The sequence below is a fragment of the Miniopterus schreibersii genome (genome assembly GCF_964146895.1).
Source record: "Miniopterus schreibersii genome assembly, chromosome: 6".
Lineage (NCBI taxonomy): Eukaryota > Metazoa > Chordata > Mammalia > Chiroptera > Miniopteridae > Miniopterus > Miniopterus schreibersii.
Window position 1 is genome coordinate 20,325,879 of NC_138107.1, and position 20,347 is coordinate 20,346,225.

The 20,347-nt window shown below is 42.7% G+C and overlaps 1 protein-coding gene across 1 annotated transcript in view; it reads right to left on the bottom strand.

Annotated features, from left to right (window-relative positions):
- PKHD1 (PKHD1 ciliary IPT domain containing fibrocystin/polyductin) overlaps positions 1–20,347 on the bottom strand; it is a 386,375-nt gene that overhangs the window by 338,065 nt on the left and 27,963 nt on the right. The window contains exons 15-27 of the mRNA XM_081141333.1: positions 20,044–20,158; positions 18,786–19,064; positions 17,678–17,767; positions 17,494–17,584; positions 15,930–16,072; positions 14,293–14,423; positions 13,368–13,543; positions 10,540–10,678; positions 8,463–8,590; positions 5,976–6,160; positions 4,948–5,070; positions 3,294–3,399; positions 2,520–2,795 (exon numbers count right to left, since the gene is read on the bottom strand). Of these exons, the coding sequence (XP_080997459.1) occupies positions 2,520–2,795; positions 3,294–3,399; positions 4,948–5,070; positions 5,976–6,160; positions 8,463–8,590; positions 10,540–10,678; positions 13,368–13,543; positions 14,293–14,423; positions 15,930–16,072; positions 17,494–17,584; positions 17,678–17,767; positions 18,786–19,064; positions 20,044–20,158 (1,982 nt within the window). The remainder of the gene's footprint in view (positions 1–2,519; positions 2,796–3,293; positions 3,400–4,947; positions 5,071–5,975; positions 6,161–8,462; positions 8,591–10,539; positions 10,679–13,367; positions 13,544–14,292; positions 14,424–15,929; positions 16,073–17,493; positions 17,585–17,677; positions 17,768–18,785; positions 19,065–20,043; positions 20,159–20,347) is intronic.

Consider the following 20,347-nt stretch of genomic DNA (forward strand, 5'->3'; position numbering starts at 1 on the left):
CCAAAGCCAAGAGTTTCCTTTAAAACCCTTTGGAGGGTGCATCTGCATATGGGGAAGTGGTGATTTAGAATATTATTTATCACGTTATTATATGTATTCCTTACATACTGGATTATTCTGTAAATTCCTTGCTGGCAGGACTCAGCCTGGTTCTTTTAAATCCTCTAATGCAACATTGCTTAAACTGTACTACTCGTCAAAATGGCCTGAGGATCCTGTTAAAATGCAGATTAATCAGGGGGTCTGCGATGGAGCCGGAAACTCTGCATTTCTAACAAACTCCCAACTGATGCAGATGCTACTAGTCCAGAGCCACACTGTGAGTGGCAATGTCTTCGTCACCCAGCACAGGGCTTTACACGGGGTGTCTCCATTAGCGTTGAGTGAGTGAGAGAGTGACTGAGGTTGGTTGATAGTAAGTAGGTAGCAGAGCGAAGGGAAAGTTTAAATCCAGTAATAAGGATAGTAGCAAGTAGAGCCTCTCCCTCTCTCCTTCCCTTTTCCTTTAGTCTTTACTAAAAGTTAATTTGCATCCATCCAACATTATTCCTTCTCTAAGTTTTTCATCTTTTGCTAAAATATAGAGAGATGATGAACAATCCTCCCGGACAAATCACTCCACTACATATTGTTGGTACAGCATGACTTGATTGGGTGATAGAATGAGGGACCAACTTATTTCTGTGCCTGGGACTTTCTAAGTTTTAACATTAAGAGTTCCCATGACTCGGTGTTAAAACTGAAAGTCTTACATCCTGGGAAAGCCCTCAGTCCCAGGAAAACTAGAACAGTTGAGCACCCAGCCTGGGCAAGGCACTCTGTCTAGAGGAAACAAAGGTGACTGAGTCACCTGTCTGCCTGTTTGCAATCTACTGGGGGCAGCTAAAGAAGGTTTGTGTGCTTTGAATTGCAAAGGTAACTTCATAAGACCAAAGTCCCTTATAAGTCTACTGGGAAGACTATTACATGCCTTAAACTCAAACTAATAATTATTGAGTTAATATGGAGTATGATATTTCACTGTGAGCACCACATATCCTCTGGCTCTTTCCTTAAATCACTGAGAAATAAGAGAAAGCTTCCTCTATTTTATTCACTCTTCTAGGCAAAGTCAAGTCAGAGACAAGCTGTTCCTTGGAAAAATGCATTTGTGGCCAGGAAATACTGCTTCAAAAAATGTTCTAAGCCACAGGTCTTTGTCCAGCAAAATAAACAATGACAAAAATCCAAGGCAATAAAGGAGTTTTATACTCCAAAAATCATACATATATAAGCATGTGTATTGCTAAGATTCTTGCAGTCTGGCTGGATTGTTTTTAATTGATTATGTCCCTCAGAAAGCACCAAGAAATCCTTGTTCCATGGCACTAAGGTCCAATCCATGGGGCAGACATTGACAAGACCCACTGCCCTCTGTACACTCCACTACTCCAATGGTAGTTGGCTTTGTAGGCTTTGCATGCTAGCCACATACCCAAGTGTATGTCAGTTTACAAACATTTGTGAACACCCATTGGTGCAAGGCTTCTAGTGGGCAAGATCTGTATGTCACACACGCAAATGCTTTTCCTTTGCAAGGGACTTTCCCACCTGTTGACTCATTTTAATCTCATACAAAACTAGGAGGCCTGTAAGTTAAGCACCATTAGGCCCATTGTATAACTAAGACAGCAAGGCAGCAGAGCAGCAGGAGCCTTGGCATCTGACAACCCCAGTTTGCATTCTAAATACACCTCCTTCCATTGGAAAGCCTGGGGCAAGTCCTTGTTCTCTCAGAACCACCATTATCTCGTCTGAGCAATGTGTAGAATACAGTGATGTATCGGTTTTCGAATGTGCTCCGTTCTAGAAGCCCATTCGAGTTCTGAAACGTTCGAAAACCGAGGGATCCACAGCCAACAGCTGGACCTCAGGATCTTGCCCTCAGCAGAAGCCACATGGCATGTTTGACATCCAAGGCCTATTCGAAAACTGAAGCATTTCCTCCCGGGTTTACAGCGTTCGTAAACCAAAGTGTTCGTCAAGGGAGATGTTGGAAAACCAAGGTACCACTGTATCTCCATCTTCCAGGCAGCTGTAAGCATTTAGGGTATGTGACTATCTAGAAGAGATACTGAGTAAGGGAAAGGATGCCTATCATCATCATTATTAGTTACACTAAGTGCCCTAAAAGTAACTGACATTTCTAAGGTCACGCATCTGACTTTGGCATCACGGAAACTTAGGCACATATGTCCTAACACCCAATCTAGTGTTGTTTCCACTGAACTAAATTGTCCCAGTGACTCAGTGACTGACCCAATTATGCCCAATACCATCAGCCAAACTATGTAGCAAGTGAGTTTATTTAAGGGCTCAAATGTCTGTTGCTCATTAGAAGAAATGCTGATGGCAGAAAACAAAAAGCTGTGAATCATAACAGTACACAATTTATTTCAAGGCAAGACTAGATTCCTGCACATCAGCAAGAATGCTACTCTCAGAGGATCAGATGCAGTGCGGGGTCCTCCCCAGATTACCAATATCTGCAGCTCTTGAGGGCTCCACAGCGTCCAGTCTGGGTTCCACGTTCAGGAAGAGGCCGCCTCCACTGGCACTGATGGCACGACCAGAGGGTCTCACCACCATTGAGATCCGGTGCACTCCAACAGGTGGCAGGTCTGTCTGGCAGATCACATTCGTCTGGTTTGAGAAAATAACTTTGCAACTTGTTTTGTTCACTGTAACGTGCAAGGCCTGGGAGTCACCTGAGAAACTGGTTCCAGCAATATAAAGCAGTAGATCCGTGTCACCATCTTAAAAAAGGAAATAAATTAAAAGAACAGAATCATCTCTTGGTGATATCACTCCATTTAAGAGAACTCTCTCTAACCTCAGATGTTGTTTCCTCTCATCGTCCCCACATAAAATGCAAGGAGTTGAGTGCTGACTCAAATATTGGACGTTGGCATTTACCACTGCAGCACACAGCCCCCATCTTAAATGGTCTCAAAGGAGTAATGAGAAAAGACTAGTCAGTAAAAATGGGGAGGGGGAGATCAAAGTAAAGAATATTTTAAAACAGGGGACAAAAAGAATAAAGCATTTAAGTCATCAAAAATCCACTTGTCTCCACGTCCAATAACAACCATATCAGTTACACTGGCCAAAAAATACACTTTCGGTTGCATCAGTAAACATCCACTCCATAAACTGAGACACCTTCTATCCACCAATCACCAAGTACATGGCCTCTAGCAAATCACTCTGAGCCTAAAGTTCATGACACCTCAATACCAAGTCCCAAATCTTACCAAGGGAATACCACACAGAGTGCACCCGGGGAGTCGACCCTTCAAGGTACTGGAAAGAACAGGAACCTGCGCAATGAGCTAGTATGTCATTCACTCGCACAACCACCTGGAAAAAGGCAAAATGATTAAACCCAAATGTATGCATTTCGTGTACTCAAGAGTATTCATAAGGTACTTATAAAATTTGTCCAAATTAAAATGTGTTAATGATTCACTTACTTTCTTTTCTTCTGTTTCCCAGTAATAAACCCTAAATTGTAATGACTGGCTCAATATATGTCAGACACTTAAAGTGATGGCAAGAGTGCTAAACCCTCACATTTCTACAATTAAACGTGCTAACTCTTGAATAAATATCCTCTCTGTCATATAAAACTAAATTTAATAGAATTCAAAGTGCACATGGACTTTGTATTTTCAACTAGGTAGCTATTTCCTGTGAAAAGCCCTTTCTTTGCTGGTAAATGCCAATGAAGTAGGCACCTTCCTTCCACCAACACAATCTGGGTATATAACTGAAGATTAGAGTATTTGGACACTGGCTTGGGGTCTTTTTGTCCTAGAATGGTAGGGCCCCAAGAAGAGACTACAGGTGGCCCTTGAACAATATGAGTTTGAACTGCATGGGTCCACTTTTACACAGATTAATTTTTATATATATCATAAATGTATTTTCTCTTCCTTGTGGCTTTCTTAACAATATTTTCTTTTCTCTAACTTACTTTATTTTATACAGTATATAATGCATATGACATACAAAATATGTATTAATTCACTGTTTATGTCATCAGGGAGGCTTCCAGTCAACAGCAGGCTACTAGTAGTTAAGGTTTTGGGGGGTCAAAACTTACACAGAGACTTTTTACTAGGGGAAGTCAGTGCCTCTAACCCCTGCATTGTTCAAGAGTCAATTTGTACATGTCTTTCCCTCGTACTGGAACTAATGTTAATCTAATAGAACTCTACAATACTTGGAGATGAGGAAGGTGAAAGGATGTGCTCAGTGGACCCTCTACATATGAAATATGGATTACAAGTGCACACACTATATTTATAATAGGGTTTGTTTATATGAGAAAGGGGTTTTGGGATGGCATGAAGGCATAGTTGATAAAGAACACTTTGATTTTATCTACATTTTATTTTATTCATAAAGACAAAAAAAGATTAAATATATCAACATGTTGACAATTATTATTCCTCAGTTTAGGTACCTGGGTGTTGGTTATATTATTCTTTATAGTTTTTTATTTTAATTTTTCTCAAATAAAAAGCAGATGACTTATAACAGGAGTATGGGCAGATGGGAAAGAGAAAAAGACATTTTAAAGAGAAAAGGAGTTGACTTAGCTCATTTTCTTCTCAATACCACTGTGTGGAGGTATAAACCATATGTAGTTACAGAGGTTCTCTATTTTTTATACCATAATAATAACATCAGTAATTATAATAACAGGATGTTGTGCTTACAAAGCAGTTACATTTTCAGAGTACTTTCCATACTCTATGGAATTAGAAAGAGGACAGCCATAACTGTCTCTGTGCTATGGGTTGGAAAACTGATCCTTGGGATTGGTCCACATTACAAATCAAGGAGGGACTGAGATAGACATAAAACTAGTACTTGCATCGTGGGTGGTCCATCTACTCTCACCTGAGTGCGCTGGTTGGCAGTAACCAACATGTCTCCAAATATGGGTGCAAGGAAAACTCCACCATCAAATACCACATGAGTGGTTGCAGTAGGGTTCACTCCAGTTAGATTTTCATCAGAGACCTGAGACAATTACATTTCTGGTGAATTCTGTCATGGGATAGCAGTCTAATCTTGATTTAAACAAATAATAAAGGGTCTTTCACATTCTAAGATAATCAGATAACTAGAAAGTGGAAATGAAATGACAGGGGGTTGAAAACGAGAAACCTAACATAAGTAATGGCCAATGAAAGCCCCAGTAGATTAGAGGAATATTTATTTGCAAGTAGAGTTGCAAAAACAGTGACACAAAAATTAATCATTTCGCTAAGTCTTGAGATACTTTTGTTTCTATGTGCTTTTCTATTTTGTATGTTTGCAATCCAAAATCTTACAATAAAATGTAAGAAAACAAGTGCTATGAGATGACTCCTCTCCCTTCTCCATCTCCACCCAAGTATTTTGTGTGAAAACCAGATGACCCACAATACCAAATAACAGAGATCAAATTTCATCTTGGATTTCATTTTATAATAACCAAATGCTAGATGAGCATTAGATTATTTTTTAAAACCCTAAATATGCAAGAGCATCTGGTTTTGTCATTACCCAAAGACAGCAAATCCTTTTCTAAACTTCCTTCTGCTGCACCATCTGCCTCCCTCATAACCTAAGTCAATCACATCTGCTTAAATTATCCAATAACAGATGCAGAATTACTGTATGGTGGACACTGACCAACAGCATCTCTACCTACACTGAGTTAGGAAAAGAGATGTTGGGTTCAAATTGCTTTATCAGAGATAAGAGACACAAAATACATCTTGAAAGCTTCCAGAAAGAAAGATCATTAAACCCCTTTACTTGAATATTCCAATAAAATTAATAATTCATGGCAGTTTTCATTTATATCATTCTGATATTCTTCTTTACAAAATTGTTCCAGGACATAAAATCCACACCACCAAAAGGGATACCATACATACCCTGATGAAATTGGGCAAATCCCCAACCTGGGTGGACCAAGAGAGGGTCCATACACGTTCGTAGCAAGACTTCAGATCCTCCGTCACAGTGAAGTCACTGACATTGAGGTACCTGGATGTGAAGTCATCAGCATTGTTCTGTAAGAGCTTGCGAAGGTGACTAGCTGATATATGTACAGGAACATCTGTGGGGAAAGGTTTTGATATAGAAAATACAAGACACTAATTACTCTACCTCAGAGGGTCTCATCATGAAGATAACAGAAAATAAATGTCAAGATACCTACTAAATATGCAGGAGACCCTCATGTCCAAAATATAGCTTCAAGAGAAGCCCCAGCCCAGTTAAACCATTTTTTCCCCAAGGCAAATAGGAGTAGATGCCCACTTTTTGAGAGCACAGTCACATCAGACAAAACTATCTCAACTGTCAACTCAAAATATAAACTCCAGACACCCTGGTAATGCCTGAAAGTCTAATTAAATGTTGGGTTTTCCCTGGAAAAAAGTGTAGCTGGCTCTGTGAACAGAGAAAAGTTGGCCACCTTTCACAGGGAGTGGGGGAGGTGCACAGCAGCTGACACCCATAAAAACTTAGCCAACCCAGCTGAGGAATGCTGGCATTGAACTTCGGTTTCTCTATTAGAATTTTCTTTAAGCCCAACCACCTGCTTCCCCATTCCACATCCCCATCGAGAAATAACACTCAGTGTTTAAAGTCCTGCTTGGGTCTGAACTGTTTCATGCTTTACCAAAAGTTTCCATTTCATTAGCTGCTCCCAGAAGTCCTGGGAGGTGGGTCATTTGGGTACTCTAATGCCTCCTTAAGAGATGAAGAAAATGAAACCCAAGGAGATTCAGAAGCTTGCCAACCAAGTGAGACAGGTTTTGATTAAAATCCAGGTTGCCTTCTACCTACTCAAGAGCATTGCTCTGAAATCACACACTGCCTTGGAGTGTTAATAAAATGCCACTATATTTCTAAAGTGCAAATGAAATTCTCATCCTTTTAAAAAAGATTGTTCTACATTTACATAACTTGGGGCCATCACCATTTCAAAAGACCTGAAGGCTGGCTTCCCCTGTTGTTCTGGAGGCAATGATGTGCGGAACATCAGCAAGAGAAGGTGGTGGCAGGAAGTTTCTCTACATACAGGCTGCAGCTGTCTCATTTGTGATAAGGGAAACAGCACAGTGATGGACTTCACAGAGGCAGGGCGCTGTTGGCACTGACTCACCCACTTATCAGACTCCAGTAGCAATAGACTCCAATAGCCTAGGGACCTTCAACTTTTCCTAAGTTGCCCTTTCAAAGTAAAAACACCACTCCATTCCTCTCACTCAAGACCAGCATCTTTCTGCCTGGGAGAGCAAAAGACTTTTGGACCATATGCCAATTTTTATATAGCCATTCCTGAGCTCTCCCAAGCCTCCTTTCTGATTCCCCTATGTTTATACCAACTAAATAATATTAGTATTATAATCATTTCTAATCCTTATTCTTTGTGAAATGTGTATGTTATTGAAAATTTAGAAACTACTCCACTCTCATCACATTTGGAAGTTCCTTCTACCTTTGTTATGACCCCTACAATCCACAACAGCAACTGGTGTCACCATAGAGTTTAATTTGGAAGAACCATGGCTACCATGGATCTTGGCCCAGGAAACTCTAGAGAGAAGAGGACTGGCCAGTGTAGTAGGCTGAAAGGTGGCCCTCAAAAAGACCTGAGTTCACACCTGAACCCTGCCATCAACTATTTGCATGATCTTTGGGCAAACCTCAGTGTAGTAGGCTGAATGGTGGCCCTCAAAAAGATATGTCAATGCCCTAATCCCCAGAACCTATGAATATTACCTTATAAAGTCAAAGAGCTAATATTATCTTATATATAGTAGAAAGGGTGGTTAAGTCAAGTATTTTGAGAAAAGTTCATCTGGGATTGTCAGGGTAGGCCCTGAATGCAATCATATGCATCCTTATGAGAGAGGTAGAGGGAGTTCTGAGACAGAAGAGGAGAGAGTGTGACCATGGAGGCAGGGCTGGGTGATGTGGCCATAGCCAAGGAGTGCCGGCAGTCACTAGGTGTCAGAAGAGGCAGGGAATAGATTCTCCCCATGAGCCTTCAAATAAAGTGCAGCCCCAACTTGACTTTGTACTTCTGGCCTCCAGACTATGAGAGAATAAATTTATGTTGTTTTAAGCCAATAAGTTTGTGGTCATTTGTCATGACAGCCCCAGGCAGCTAATACACTCAGTTTCCAAGTCTATAAAATTAAAAGGTTGGGATTATACTAACAATGATATGTTACTGTTATCGTCTAGATCTTTAATTTTAATAAGATCATTTTCAGACCCTGGAAAATACACAAAATAACTATAAGACTATCTCCCTGCATGACAATCTCATAGGATGCTGCTTGCCTAGGAATGCCCCAAAAGTGTCAATGAGAAATGTTGCACCCTCCCACCATTTACCCCCTTACCAGGAATCACTGTATTAGAAAGGTGGATGCAAAAGTGTCCTCCTAAAGGTGGACTTGTTCTCTGAAGTCTCTGTGTCGTCACCTGGACCATCGCAGATTCTTCTTCTGCTCCTTCAGTGGGCACAGAGCTGTGGCATATCAAACACTGAGAGTTAAGCACAGTGACTTTCCAGAATGCCGCTCCAGGCAGGACATAGCTCCTCCTCAAAGACCCACTAGTCTCCCATGGTTCCAGACTACACTGAGCTCAAGCTCCCAAATATTGGGGGCTCCTCTCCCATCACAACAGAAAAGTGTGCTGTGGATATTAGGATTCCTTAAGAGTGTTCCATCCTTCCCCTTCCTTGGGCACCAGAGTGAAGACCGATGATGCTGGCCTCCACAGCTCTGGTCCTGAGCACTGCGTGGAAGGAGAACTTGGTATTCTCAACCACATTTGCATAGTCCAATGAAGAGTCAGTGACAGAAGCTTCCCCATTCAGTATCTGCAGCTGAAACACAGGCCACTCCAGCTGGCCAAGTTCTTCTAATACCTGTGCACAAATGCACAGACTGCCTGATTCTGCTCTTAATACAATAAATGGGTCAAACAAATCATGACACATCATGAGATGGAATACCATCCACCCATTAAAAGCTATATTTTAGAGGAATGTTTAAGGAAATGGGGAAAATTTCAGTTTATACCATTAAGTGAAAAAGAACATGTTACAAATATAGTACGTTATTTTTGGTCCCATCAAGAGGTTTAAAAGTAAATATATACATGTATATATGCATACAAAAGCTGCTTGGGGGAAAAGGGCTGTCAGAACATGGATACAATATGTTAACAGAAGTTATATCTGAGCAGACAAATGGAGTGATTTTTATTTTCTAAGTGTTTTTCTATATTTTCCCAATTTTCAAGAATGACCATACCTAATTTCTGTCAGTAACATTATTCAGTACGGCATACTGATGTGCGTACATATAACCAGGCAGAAGCAAACAGAGTGATACTATGGGTGTGTGTGGGGGGGGGGGACTCCAAGAGAGCCCTGTCTCACTTAGGATGGAGGCTTCCAGAAGGAGCTAAGGGACTTGAGGAAAATCAGAAAGGAAGGTTGTGAGGAGTACTCTAAGTGTGGACCTCTTCAAAATAACCTAAATTAACCTCTATTATTTCGGAGTTAATAGCTTTGACACTTGGAGCACAGGACTGTGGGTTGGCTGAGGAAGCAGCTCTCTCCCCACCCACTGTAGCTCTCCCACTCTTTTCATTCTATTGATGGATTTCACTTCTTTTCTGCCCAGAGGGTCATGTCAAGGAAAGTGTGGCACAAAGTTAAGCTTTATGCACCTGTCTTAAGCTTGGTGTAAGTGTGAGAACTAATTTTGGAACGTATTAGAAAGAAGTGGGGGGGGGGGGATTATAAAAGCAGAGCATCTCAATTCTTCCCATCCTACTGAAGTTTTGAAACCTCTGTGGTTTTATGAGCCAATGTTACCCCGATAAATTCAATAGAATTAATTAATTAATGTTCCTGGAGCTTAGAGGAGGACCCTGATCTTTAGTTACTGCTTTGTAAATTTGGCTAGAAAGTCTATTTAAAGGACAAGTAATGCTTATGGGGCTCTAGTGCCATCTGGTGGTAGATTCTTAGAAAAAGTTGGTTTTGTTCTTTAGACTTTCAATTAGCCTCAAAATATTCTAATAAGATTAATACACGAGGAATGGATGGAGGGGCGTGAGCAGAAATGGTGGCAACATGAGCCTCTGAACAGCATAAATATACACTGACTTTTAAACAAATTCACTAGGAACTAGTTCTTGAAGTGTAGTCCCCAGCCCAGTAAAATCAGCATTGACAGGGAATCCATCAAGAATGAAAATTCACTGCCCGAAACCCAGTGAATTAAAGATGGTGTGGTTAGGGCCCAGAGATTTATGCTTTAACAAGACCTCCAGGTGCCTGATACTGCATTCGTAAGGAACTAGACAGGTGGCTTTTCTTAATAAAAGTCCCACCTTTGTGTCCTCCAGAGTCAACTAGCAATCCTAAGGAGGGACAAGTGAGTAAAGACAGCTCCCTACCTTGCGGTGATGAGTGGGAGCTCCGAGCCACACCCCACCAACCAGGAGGTTACATTGTAGACTGGAGGGGATCCCACCACTGAGAGCGATTCCACCAGATTGCCCCCTGGGCGAGCTGTTCCAGAATCAGCCTGAGAAACTGGAGAGCAATGATGCAGTTATTATCAAATAACTCAAGATGGAAGACCAGCTGTGAGGAAAGTCCTGGCTGGAGATGCTGAGTTACTTAGATCTCAGCACACACTAAAAGCTGAGTCCCCACCATCTGCTGGATGCAGAAAACAGTGAGTGGAGGCAGGAGTTTAGTACCAACGAAAAAATGTGAGGTCATGGCGTAAGGAGACAAAGTCTAATTTCACAGCAAAGTTCAGTAAGCCCTAAACCAGACAAACGCCACTCCTTATGCCACAGGAGGACCCCTTACACAGACTACCTATTCCAGTGCGGATGGCCACCCTTTCCTGCTTTCTTTTCCAAGGCCCCTGGCAACTCCAGGAATGTCCAACTGACCCTCCTTAGGAACACTGAACACACGAGGCATGTACAGGGAGTACTTACTAAACAGCGTAGAGTCAGCACATGAGCAGAAAAAGTGCAAGCTTTAGGACGGACCACTGTTGAGATCCTGATTTTCTACTTCTTTTGTATTACCATTTGGCTAATCAACCTAACCTCTCTAAGACATTTCCTCATTTGTAAAATGGGAATCACTGACATATACCAGTTTGCATGGCAGGTGAATTTTGTGAGATGCAGATTTAAGTGACCAGCACAATGCAATTTGACACTTTTCCCCTTCACTTAGACACTATGTAAAAGATAGCTTCTTCCCCAAGACAGTCCAACTGAGACAGTAAACAGTTTAAAGGCAGCATCTTTGCATACCCAATGCCTAGCACAACACTGGCACAGAGCAGGTGCTCGATAAATGTTTATTCACTCAGCTGGGTATGGGGTCATTGATTTTTTTCACTTTGGTATCAGTGATCTCTGGGTTCCAGCTGTGGGATTTGGGGCAAGACACTCAGCCCCTCTTAGCTTTGGTTTCCTCACCTATAAGGTGGGGATACTAGGCCCATCTCATGGGGTTTTAAGAAGTAAATGAGAAATAAATGGTAGCTACCACTAGATGAAAAGAACTTTTCAGAGAGGACGTTTAGATGGGAGAATAGAATCAAGTATTAAGTTGATCAGATAAATGTCAGACAGTTCACTACGAATATTGAGCCGGTTTGTATAGAGCTTCTGTTGCCATTAAATATTCCTCAAAGCAAAGTCATTGGCAGCAGAGTAACAAGCCAAAGCAGGAAACATGGTTTTACCGAAGCCACTCCAGTCTCTTTTCCTGTCTCTGCCTTCCCCCTCTCTGCTTCCCTCCTAACCTCACTCCTAGATGGTTCCAGATACCAGAGGATTTGCTGGCAAAGAAGTGGGGACAGTGAGAAAGCATCCTGGATCTTGTACTTTGAGGATTTGTAGGTGTAAGATGGCATTTAAGAGAGAAAAGAGAGGGAAATAGCAACTATTATCTAGTCCTCAGTTTCCCAGTTGGTGAGTTTAAGTATATGAAATATTGATACCTCAGTCCTCCAGGAATCTGGGCAGCACATGAGGGTCACCAAAGGCCCCAGCCCGGTGTCTCGGGCACCAAGAACTCAGGTGGGTACCCAGCACACCATCTGAATATTATTTTCTGTGTGCCAGAACATAAGCAGAGTTCAAATAAGCAGTGACTCAGTCTGACCCAGACGCCCTCAAAACACTTAAACCACTGAAACAGATAAGAGACAGAATTTTTATGAGTATGATATAATTTCAGGGCTAAAAAAGAGTCCTCTTGCCACCTACCCCCAAGCACCCCTGCCCTCAGCTCTGCAATTTTATAGGCAAAAAGCTATGACTGCTTCTTCTTCTCCTGGGGCCGCTTAACGCAGGAAAGCTGAGCCCCAAATTCACAGGGATCTGATGGGAAAGGGAAAGTAAACAGAACTTGGAAGACTGGAGGCCCTCGGAGCAAACAGCACCATCTGCCTGGGCTGTGGCCTTCCTTTCCCCTGGGAGTGTGTCATCCGTGGCCAATCTCAGGGCCCCTGATGAGCACTTTGTCCCTAAAACCTGTGGACATGAAAAGCCCAGTGAAGTCACTGTGCCTAAGAGAGGTCAAGGGGCTTGGTGAAGAAAGAGGCCAGGCCCGAGCCTTAAATGACAAGTGAGAGGACTCTGGATGGGCAGAAAGGACAAAGCTATTCTCCTGAGGGTGTGGTAACCCTCTAACTCTCACTAAGTCTGTCGTAAATCAGACCTTTAGTCCATTTATATGGCCAAATATTGCTGTGTTCTTCCAGCACTTTGTATGGTAGATATTAACTGATGGAGAGATGGAGAAATCCTGCTGGCCAACAGTAATAATATGTTAATAGTAATAATAATTGCTCATGTTTATTGAGCACTTGCTATGGTCAGGACCTGTGACCAGTGCTTTATATTATATTTCAGTTAACCTTGCAGTAACCCAATGAGGCAAGGACCTCAGTGTGCCCATTTTATAGATGAGGAAACCAAGGCTTCTCAGCAAGGAAGTAGTAAAATCAGGGCAACAGCACAAGTACAGGAGCAAGAGCAAGCATTGCCATGAATAGGAAAAAAGAGGAACTAGCTAGAGAAATATAGGGACCCATACCAACCCCATCTTCTTTGTAGAGCCAAGGCAGGCAAGATGGAGAACCACCTGTTCCCTCTTCGTTAAAAGACCAGCAGCCCCTAGCAGAAAAGTTTAAGGCAGGCATTTGAAGGACAGGTCCGTGGAGAAGAGTGGATTCGGTGATCACCTGTTAGGTTTGTGTCTGCAATAATAATTTCATCCACACAGAACACGCCTGTCTCCTGAGCCAAAGGGAAGAGGTCGATTCGATGAACCAGCACTGGGGAGTTTGCCAGAGGCCCCTGGAGATGCGCGGAGGGATGCACGCAAGTCTTCCAGAGGTCAGTGCACACGAACCGCCAGCTGAAAAACAAGCGCACAGCGGAAATGGGCCTGCCCCTGTGCATCCACGGTCCTCTCCTGTTAGAGCCCTAGTACTCGATCCTGGGGGCCTTAGGGCTGTGTAGCCAGGAGAGGGACCCCTTGAACCTCGGCACCCAAACAGTCCTGTGTGCCATGGGTACAAACATCCAAGACAGGCTCAGCTCAGCTTGTGATATCACATCAGTGATTCACATTTCAAGGCAGTCATTCATTCATGACACGATGTCAGCAGCTTTTTCAAATTACAATATAATTGTGTGTCTCAACCAGATCATATGTTAGGCTCTAATGACAAAGAAGATTAATACTCCTGGACATTACAGGACTATTTAAGTTTAAAACCACTTATAAAATCCTTAAGAGGTGCTTGGAAAGAACACTGAATAAAGGGATCGAGATGCTTGAATTTTATCCCAGAGTCTTGTTCACTGGTTGAATGAATTTTGGTGAATCACCAATTCTTTGGGCCCCCATTTTCCTCATCTGTAATGTCAAGGAATAGTCTCTAAAATTTCTTCCAAATACTATGCTCTATAACTCTACAAAAAATGTCAGACTCCCTGTAGGAAGTATTATATTCCTAACAACTAACTGTTCTTAAATCAAACTTCTCTGGGCTTAGTACCTGAGGCTCAAACATAAGAGACGGTACCTCAGGTGCTGTCCCCGAGAGAGCTAATCATTCCAGTTGGCAGAATTCCCACCACACCTCCCCACAGATTATCTACCTTTCGGGACTGGTGCCCATGAGACTCCAGTCACAGGTGATGTTCTTCTTAATGATGTTTTGAAGATCAATTGTGAAAGACACTGTCACCTTCAGGGTCTTATTCATGTGGACTTTGTATGCAAGGCACAGCTGTGGACACCAAATAAGTGTTTCAGCTCTATTAGTGCAAGCAGCAGCCATTCGAACAATGTGTAGTGAGGAGAGCCCACCTCCCTAGAGCCCTGCCTCATGCTGTGAGTGAGCCCAGTTCCTGCCCTCCTGGAGCTTACCAGGCTGGCTAGAAAGCCAAATCATTTAGACTAAATTGTTACTTGTCCAATGGAGTTATTAAATGGCTAGCACTGTGTTTGGCAATGACAATTTTAGAGGATCTCAGTTAGAAAACCCCTGCTCTGACCCAGATACCTGTGCAACTTTGAGCAAGTCAATTAACCTCTCTGAGCTTCAGTTCCTTAACTCTAACTCCCCAGCAACTCTGGTTCCTAACTCTGAGTTAAGGAAAATTGTCTGGTTCAAAGAGTCTTTAGAGCAGAACTTTTTTGAGTTCAGCACTACTGACATTTGGGATTGGATAATTTTTTTTTTTTTTCTGTGAGGGGCTATTCTGTGCATTGTAGATGTTTAGCAACATCCCTGGAACCTATTCCATGGATGCCAGTAGCACTTACCCAGCTGTGACAACCAAAAATGTCTCCATAAATTGCCAACTTTCCCCTCGGAGGAGGTAAAAATATGATCACTGGGAGCCTCTGCTGTACAGGGAAGACTGAGAGATGGGTGGCGCCTCGACCTGAACCATTCAGTCCCCACTCCCACTGCTGTTCAACTAGGCTGGGACTTGAAGCCACTGTCATGAGCTCACCTGCCCCAGGAAGGCTCACTCTGGTTCCCTCAGGGCAAAGGAGCTACACTCTGTCATTAATGATGGCAGAACCATTAACACAAAGGGTGTAAGGGGGATTCAAGAAATGTGTCAGTCAATCCATCACTAATAACAATAACTGTAATAACAATAGCTAGCCCTAGCTGAGTCCTAACCAGTGCACAAGTGCTTCAGTGGGTTATCTCATTTAATCTTCACCTAAAGCCCTGAGAGATAGACAACATTATTACCCATTGTTCAGATAAGTAAACTAAAGTAGGAAGCTGAAGGCACACAGGGTGTAGAGTCAGAATTCAAAACCAGAAACTCTGACTATAGAATCTGCACCCATACCTACCGAGCAAAAAAAATATGGGAAGAGAGGAGAGGGCAAAAATAGGCTTAGAGTTGTTGGTATAGAAACTAATACAGTAATCAATAAATAAGACAAGAAAAAACTCTGTGTTTTGGGTACTCACACCTGTAAACCTACTTTTTCCTATGCTTGTATAGAGTATATAAAAATTTCCATAGGTCTCATAGCAAATACAAAGGCATTTCTATGTAACAAGTAGCTAATGTAGGACTGGAGGGGTCTGTTCACACCTGAAAGAGCATTTTAAAAACCTAGAACCTCAGCCCGAAATGCTTTGGGCACATCCCAGCAATTCCTCATTTGTGCTTCTATTTTTTCGTTTCAACCCCCCAACCCTGAGAGTAACACCGATCCCTCCCTCCCCACCTCACCTGGAAGTGTGAGTGTTGCTACTTACATGTGTGTACTGATCCAGCCGGTAGCCCTGCTGGGCAGCTGGGGGTGTTAGGACAAGGTGTCGAGGCCGACAGAGGCTGAACCTCCCACAGAAGGGCTCTGTCCCACTGGTAAGGTCTCCACCAAAGCTGGAACCTTCCGGGCCTGAATGCAGTTCAAATAAAATTAAAAGACAGCATAAATGTCAAAAAACACAGAGTTTCCCAACATGTGTGCAGGGGATGAGTTACAGGTTCACCATGATATTGGGCCTCCTGCCCTTGGGCAAGCTGGGCAGGGCTTAGGGTGCCCGGCAGCACCCCCGTTTGAAGGCTCCAGCTATGAAATATCCCTAGATCATCGGAAATATACAGGGGTCCCCCCTTACTGTAGTTTCACTTTCCACAGTTTCAGTTACTGGCAGTCAACCGTGGTATGAAAATATTAAATGGAAAATTCCAGAAATAAATAACTCATAGGTTTTAAATTGCACACCGCTCTGAGTAGCGTGATGAAACCTCGCGCCACCCCTGGGAGAGGCTGCCCATCCCTTTGCCCAGCGCCTCCACGCTGTAGATGTTCTGCACCCTGGCAATCCCTTAGTAGCCCTCTGGGTTCTCAGGTCCACTGTCATGGTATCACAGCGCTTGCACTCAAGCCACCTCTATTTTACTTAATAATCGCCCCAAAGTGCAAGAGTAGTGATGCTGGTGGTTCGGTTATGCCACAGAGAAGAGGTAAGGTGCTTGTTAGGTGTCAATACGGGCAATAGTAGCCAACATTATGCCATAACGGGGTCATTATTCACCTCACTTGATCTCATCACGTTTTATCATCTTGCGTCATCACAAAAAGAGTAAGTGTGAGCACAGTGTAATAAGGTATTTTGAGAGAGAGACACCACTTTCACACAGCTTTTATTATAGTGTCTTATAATTGTTCTATTTTACCATTAGTGGTTGTTCATCTCTTCCTCGATTAATTTCTAAATAAACTTTATTGTAGGTATGTATGTGTAGGAGAAAACATGATACATCCAAGGTTCCATGCATTCACTGGGGGTTTGGGGTAAGGGGGGACTACTGTATTTCCACTTCCTATGTGTACCATGACAGGAAAAATGTCAACTATAGCTTAGTTCACCTTAGTATTTTAAAAATACACCCTCTCGTTTTTATAAGTTAAGACTATTGTTTTATGTAATAATTTCTTTTCTCGAGATGCAACTTAAACAAGATTTGTACTTCCCACCTCTATCTTTTGCTCTTTCCCTGTGTGGCCTGAGATACAGTTCCTTAACTCTAACTGCTCAGCATCCCTGGGTTCTAACCTGACAGCTCAGAACAGATGCCACACCAAGCAGCTCCCTCCCAAGCAAGTAGCCACTCCTTTGGCCACTCACTGTCCAAATCCAGTTTCTGGATCTTCATTGACTCTCTTAGCACCTTGGAGAGGAAATGAAGATTGTTCCCATTTTACATAAGAGAGAGACAGAGGCAGGGACAGAGACAGAGACAGAGACAGAGAGACAGAGACAGAGACAATAATGGAGAAGAGGGGCAGAATTTGACAAGCTGGGACAGCACCTTGTTCAAATCCAAGTCGGAGTAGGATGTTAGCCGAAAGGGTGTCCAGCTGGCACTTGACTGCAAGTAACTCTTCAATGGCGGTTTGAATCTGTTGAAAAGAAAAACTACCAGGAGTTCATACCATGGGCATAAAGACCACCCCTAGTTCCCCCACCTCTCATTATTTGAAGGAAGCTCCCACCTGATGGGCTGTGGCATTTGCAGGGATCGGCTGGCTAGAGACATTGTCCCAAGTAAGGAACAAGTTCCCTCTTCCAGACACAGTTAGCATCTAAAAAGTCAAGAGTAACAGGAACTAAATGACGTGTGTTAAATAAGCCAGAGAGATCATATAAAAACATACTTCTTGGCTTGCTGTTTTCTTTTTATTATAATTTCAAAATGTTAAACTATTATCTAGAAATGTCTAGAGAACACAAGTGCTGTCTTCTAATGAAAACTTGTCTTGGAATAATGTACATGTCTGTCTCCCTATTTATCTATGCTAAGCCCACCCCCTTTTCTTCAGAGTGTGAGACTTAAATGTTGCCACTGAACGGCCCACTTTCCTCTCTTCTCCCAGGGGTGGCCTGGTAGGCAGAAGCAGCCACGTGGCATGTCATACTCTCAGAGGCTTATTCAGTCTCTGCTTTGCTTCCAATACATTTCGTGCCAGGCACCTTACACTTTCGTTATGGAGTGAGACCTATCATCTTACATCACTTGTTATTTTTATTTTTCCTGTGGCTATTTATAGACATGTCTTTCTGTTGGACTGTAAGCTTAAAAGCCAGAGTCCGTATTGGTTCATCCTTGTTTGCCAAAAAGTGAACAGCAAAAATACACCAAAACTGTTCAACAAAAGTATGGGGCACAACTGAGAGACCCAAAGGCCTTGACCTTTACAAAGTTGACTTTAAAAACACAGCCTATAGGAAGATAGGACCTGAATCAGTCCAAGGGCTAGGAAATCTCCTGCGTACGCGCTTTAGCATGCACACGTGGCTGTGGGTGTCCAGAGGTCCTTATCTCTTCTCTAGGCAGTAAGTTTCCAAAAGAATATTTACCTGGACCTTAAATTCCTGAAACTAAGTCCATGTATAAAGTCATCCCAATAATAAGACTTTGCATTTTTTAAAACATCCTCATACGACTATTGGATACATATCCTATTTCTTTGGCAGCCGAGTGATAATTACAACTCAAATTTTTGGACTCTCAGGTAGTGATCTTTCCACTAGGCAACATTATATCCCTTCCAGAATTCAGCCCCTGAACCGAAGCCCATGGGGCTGGGAAGAGACGCAGACCTGGATCTCCGGAAGTCTCTGAGCACGGATTCGGATCTGGTGCTTCTCCCGGAGGTAAGTGTTGACCACTTCGGGGTTCAGCCAAGTGTTGTGGATCTGGACACCAATTCTCAGGCCCCCGCTGGGGGCTCTCCCACGATGCTCTGCCTCCAGGTAGTACCTAGCTCCCCCGAACAGCTCCAGCTTGGGACTCTTCTGTTGCCAGGTCCCTTCATTTCCATTCTGCTCCCAGGAGTCAAACCAGTCAGCAGTGCCCACGCTGATGGAGGCCACCTTCACCTATGCCCCCCAAAACATATCATAATCAACACTGTGAAGCTTCTGAGCATTTCATTCTCAAACAGCAAGTGTCTGGACAGCTACTAACAAGGGATCTGAGGGTCGGTCTACCTTTTCCAACAAGTTAGTCCAGTCATACTAGGACCTGTAATTGTTTAAGCTTCTCCACCTTCTCTCCCTTTTTCTCAACTGAACAGCAGTCAAATAAGGCTGCATGGGCCACATTTAGAGCAAGAACAGCCAGCCCGAAACCCTAGGTTTACATGATGCTGTGCATAAAGGAATATCAAGCCCTCCAGGAAATGTAGAATGACTGATCACATCGAAATCTATAATGTTTCTCTAGCCAACTACCAAAACCATTTAATAGGAGCATATTAATAATTTCAAAAAAGAGATTTTGGTTCTTTCTCAATAGCACTAGTGAATTTGGCTGTTTGTTAAAACCACCTTTTCTTATCCTTCAAAACTTATTGGGAAGCTCCTACAGAAGACTGACCACACCCCTACCCAAAATTAGAGGACAGGGCACAAGCTTTGGAGTCAGGCAAACCTGGGTTTGAATCCTAGATACATCTCTTATTATCCAAGTGGCCCTGGATTGGCCCTTTCTAAACCCCAATCTCCTTGTCTGGGAAATAGAGATAAATATACATAGTTCACAAAAATGCTGTGAAAATTAGAGACAAGTATAAAAAAAAAAAAAAATGTAGCATAATGCCGGCCTACAGTAAGTACTCAATAAACAGTAGGTGTCAACGCTTTCAACCAAATTCTTTTTCAACAATTGAAAGCATGCCAATTCTATCTCAACTAAAAAAAAATTTTTAACAAATTCCTTCCCCCACCAAAAAGAATATACATTAAAATTCTTAATTGCCTAATAGTGCGTAAAAATTGTTAGTAGAACATGAGAGTTTTAGCTTTGATTTTTTTATGAGTGAAGGACTGGGCACAGGGAAAATGAGAAGGTAAATACCTTGGTCCTGGGATCCTCTGACCGACTGAAACACAGGGAAGCTTGGCTGTCTGCCTGGATCCAGAAAGTGTAATTATTTGTCTCTGGGGCCACGAAGAACCCACTGAGCCGTGCCCTGTAATGCAGAGGAACAGAGTCAAGCGACAGCAGCCAAGGCCTGAATCACCGTACTTTGTTTTCTTTATGGTAATGAAGAAAAAAACTTCACTTTTGTGCCACGTGATTGGCCAGAGTACTCTGGAATCAGCTGTGGTGCCCAACTAGTCGCAGTATCTCAACCCATCTCTTTGCACCAGCCACAACG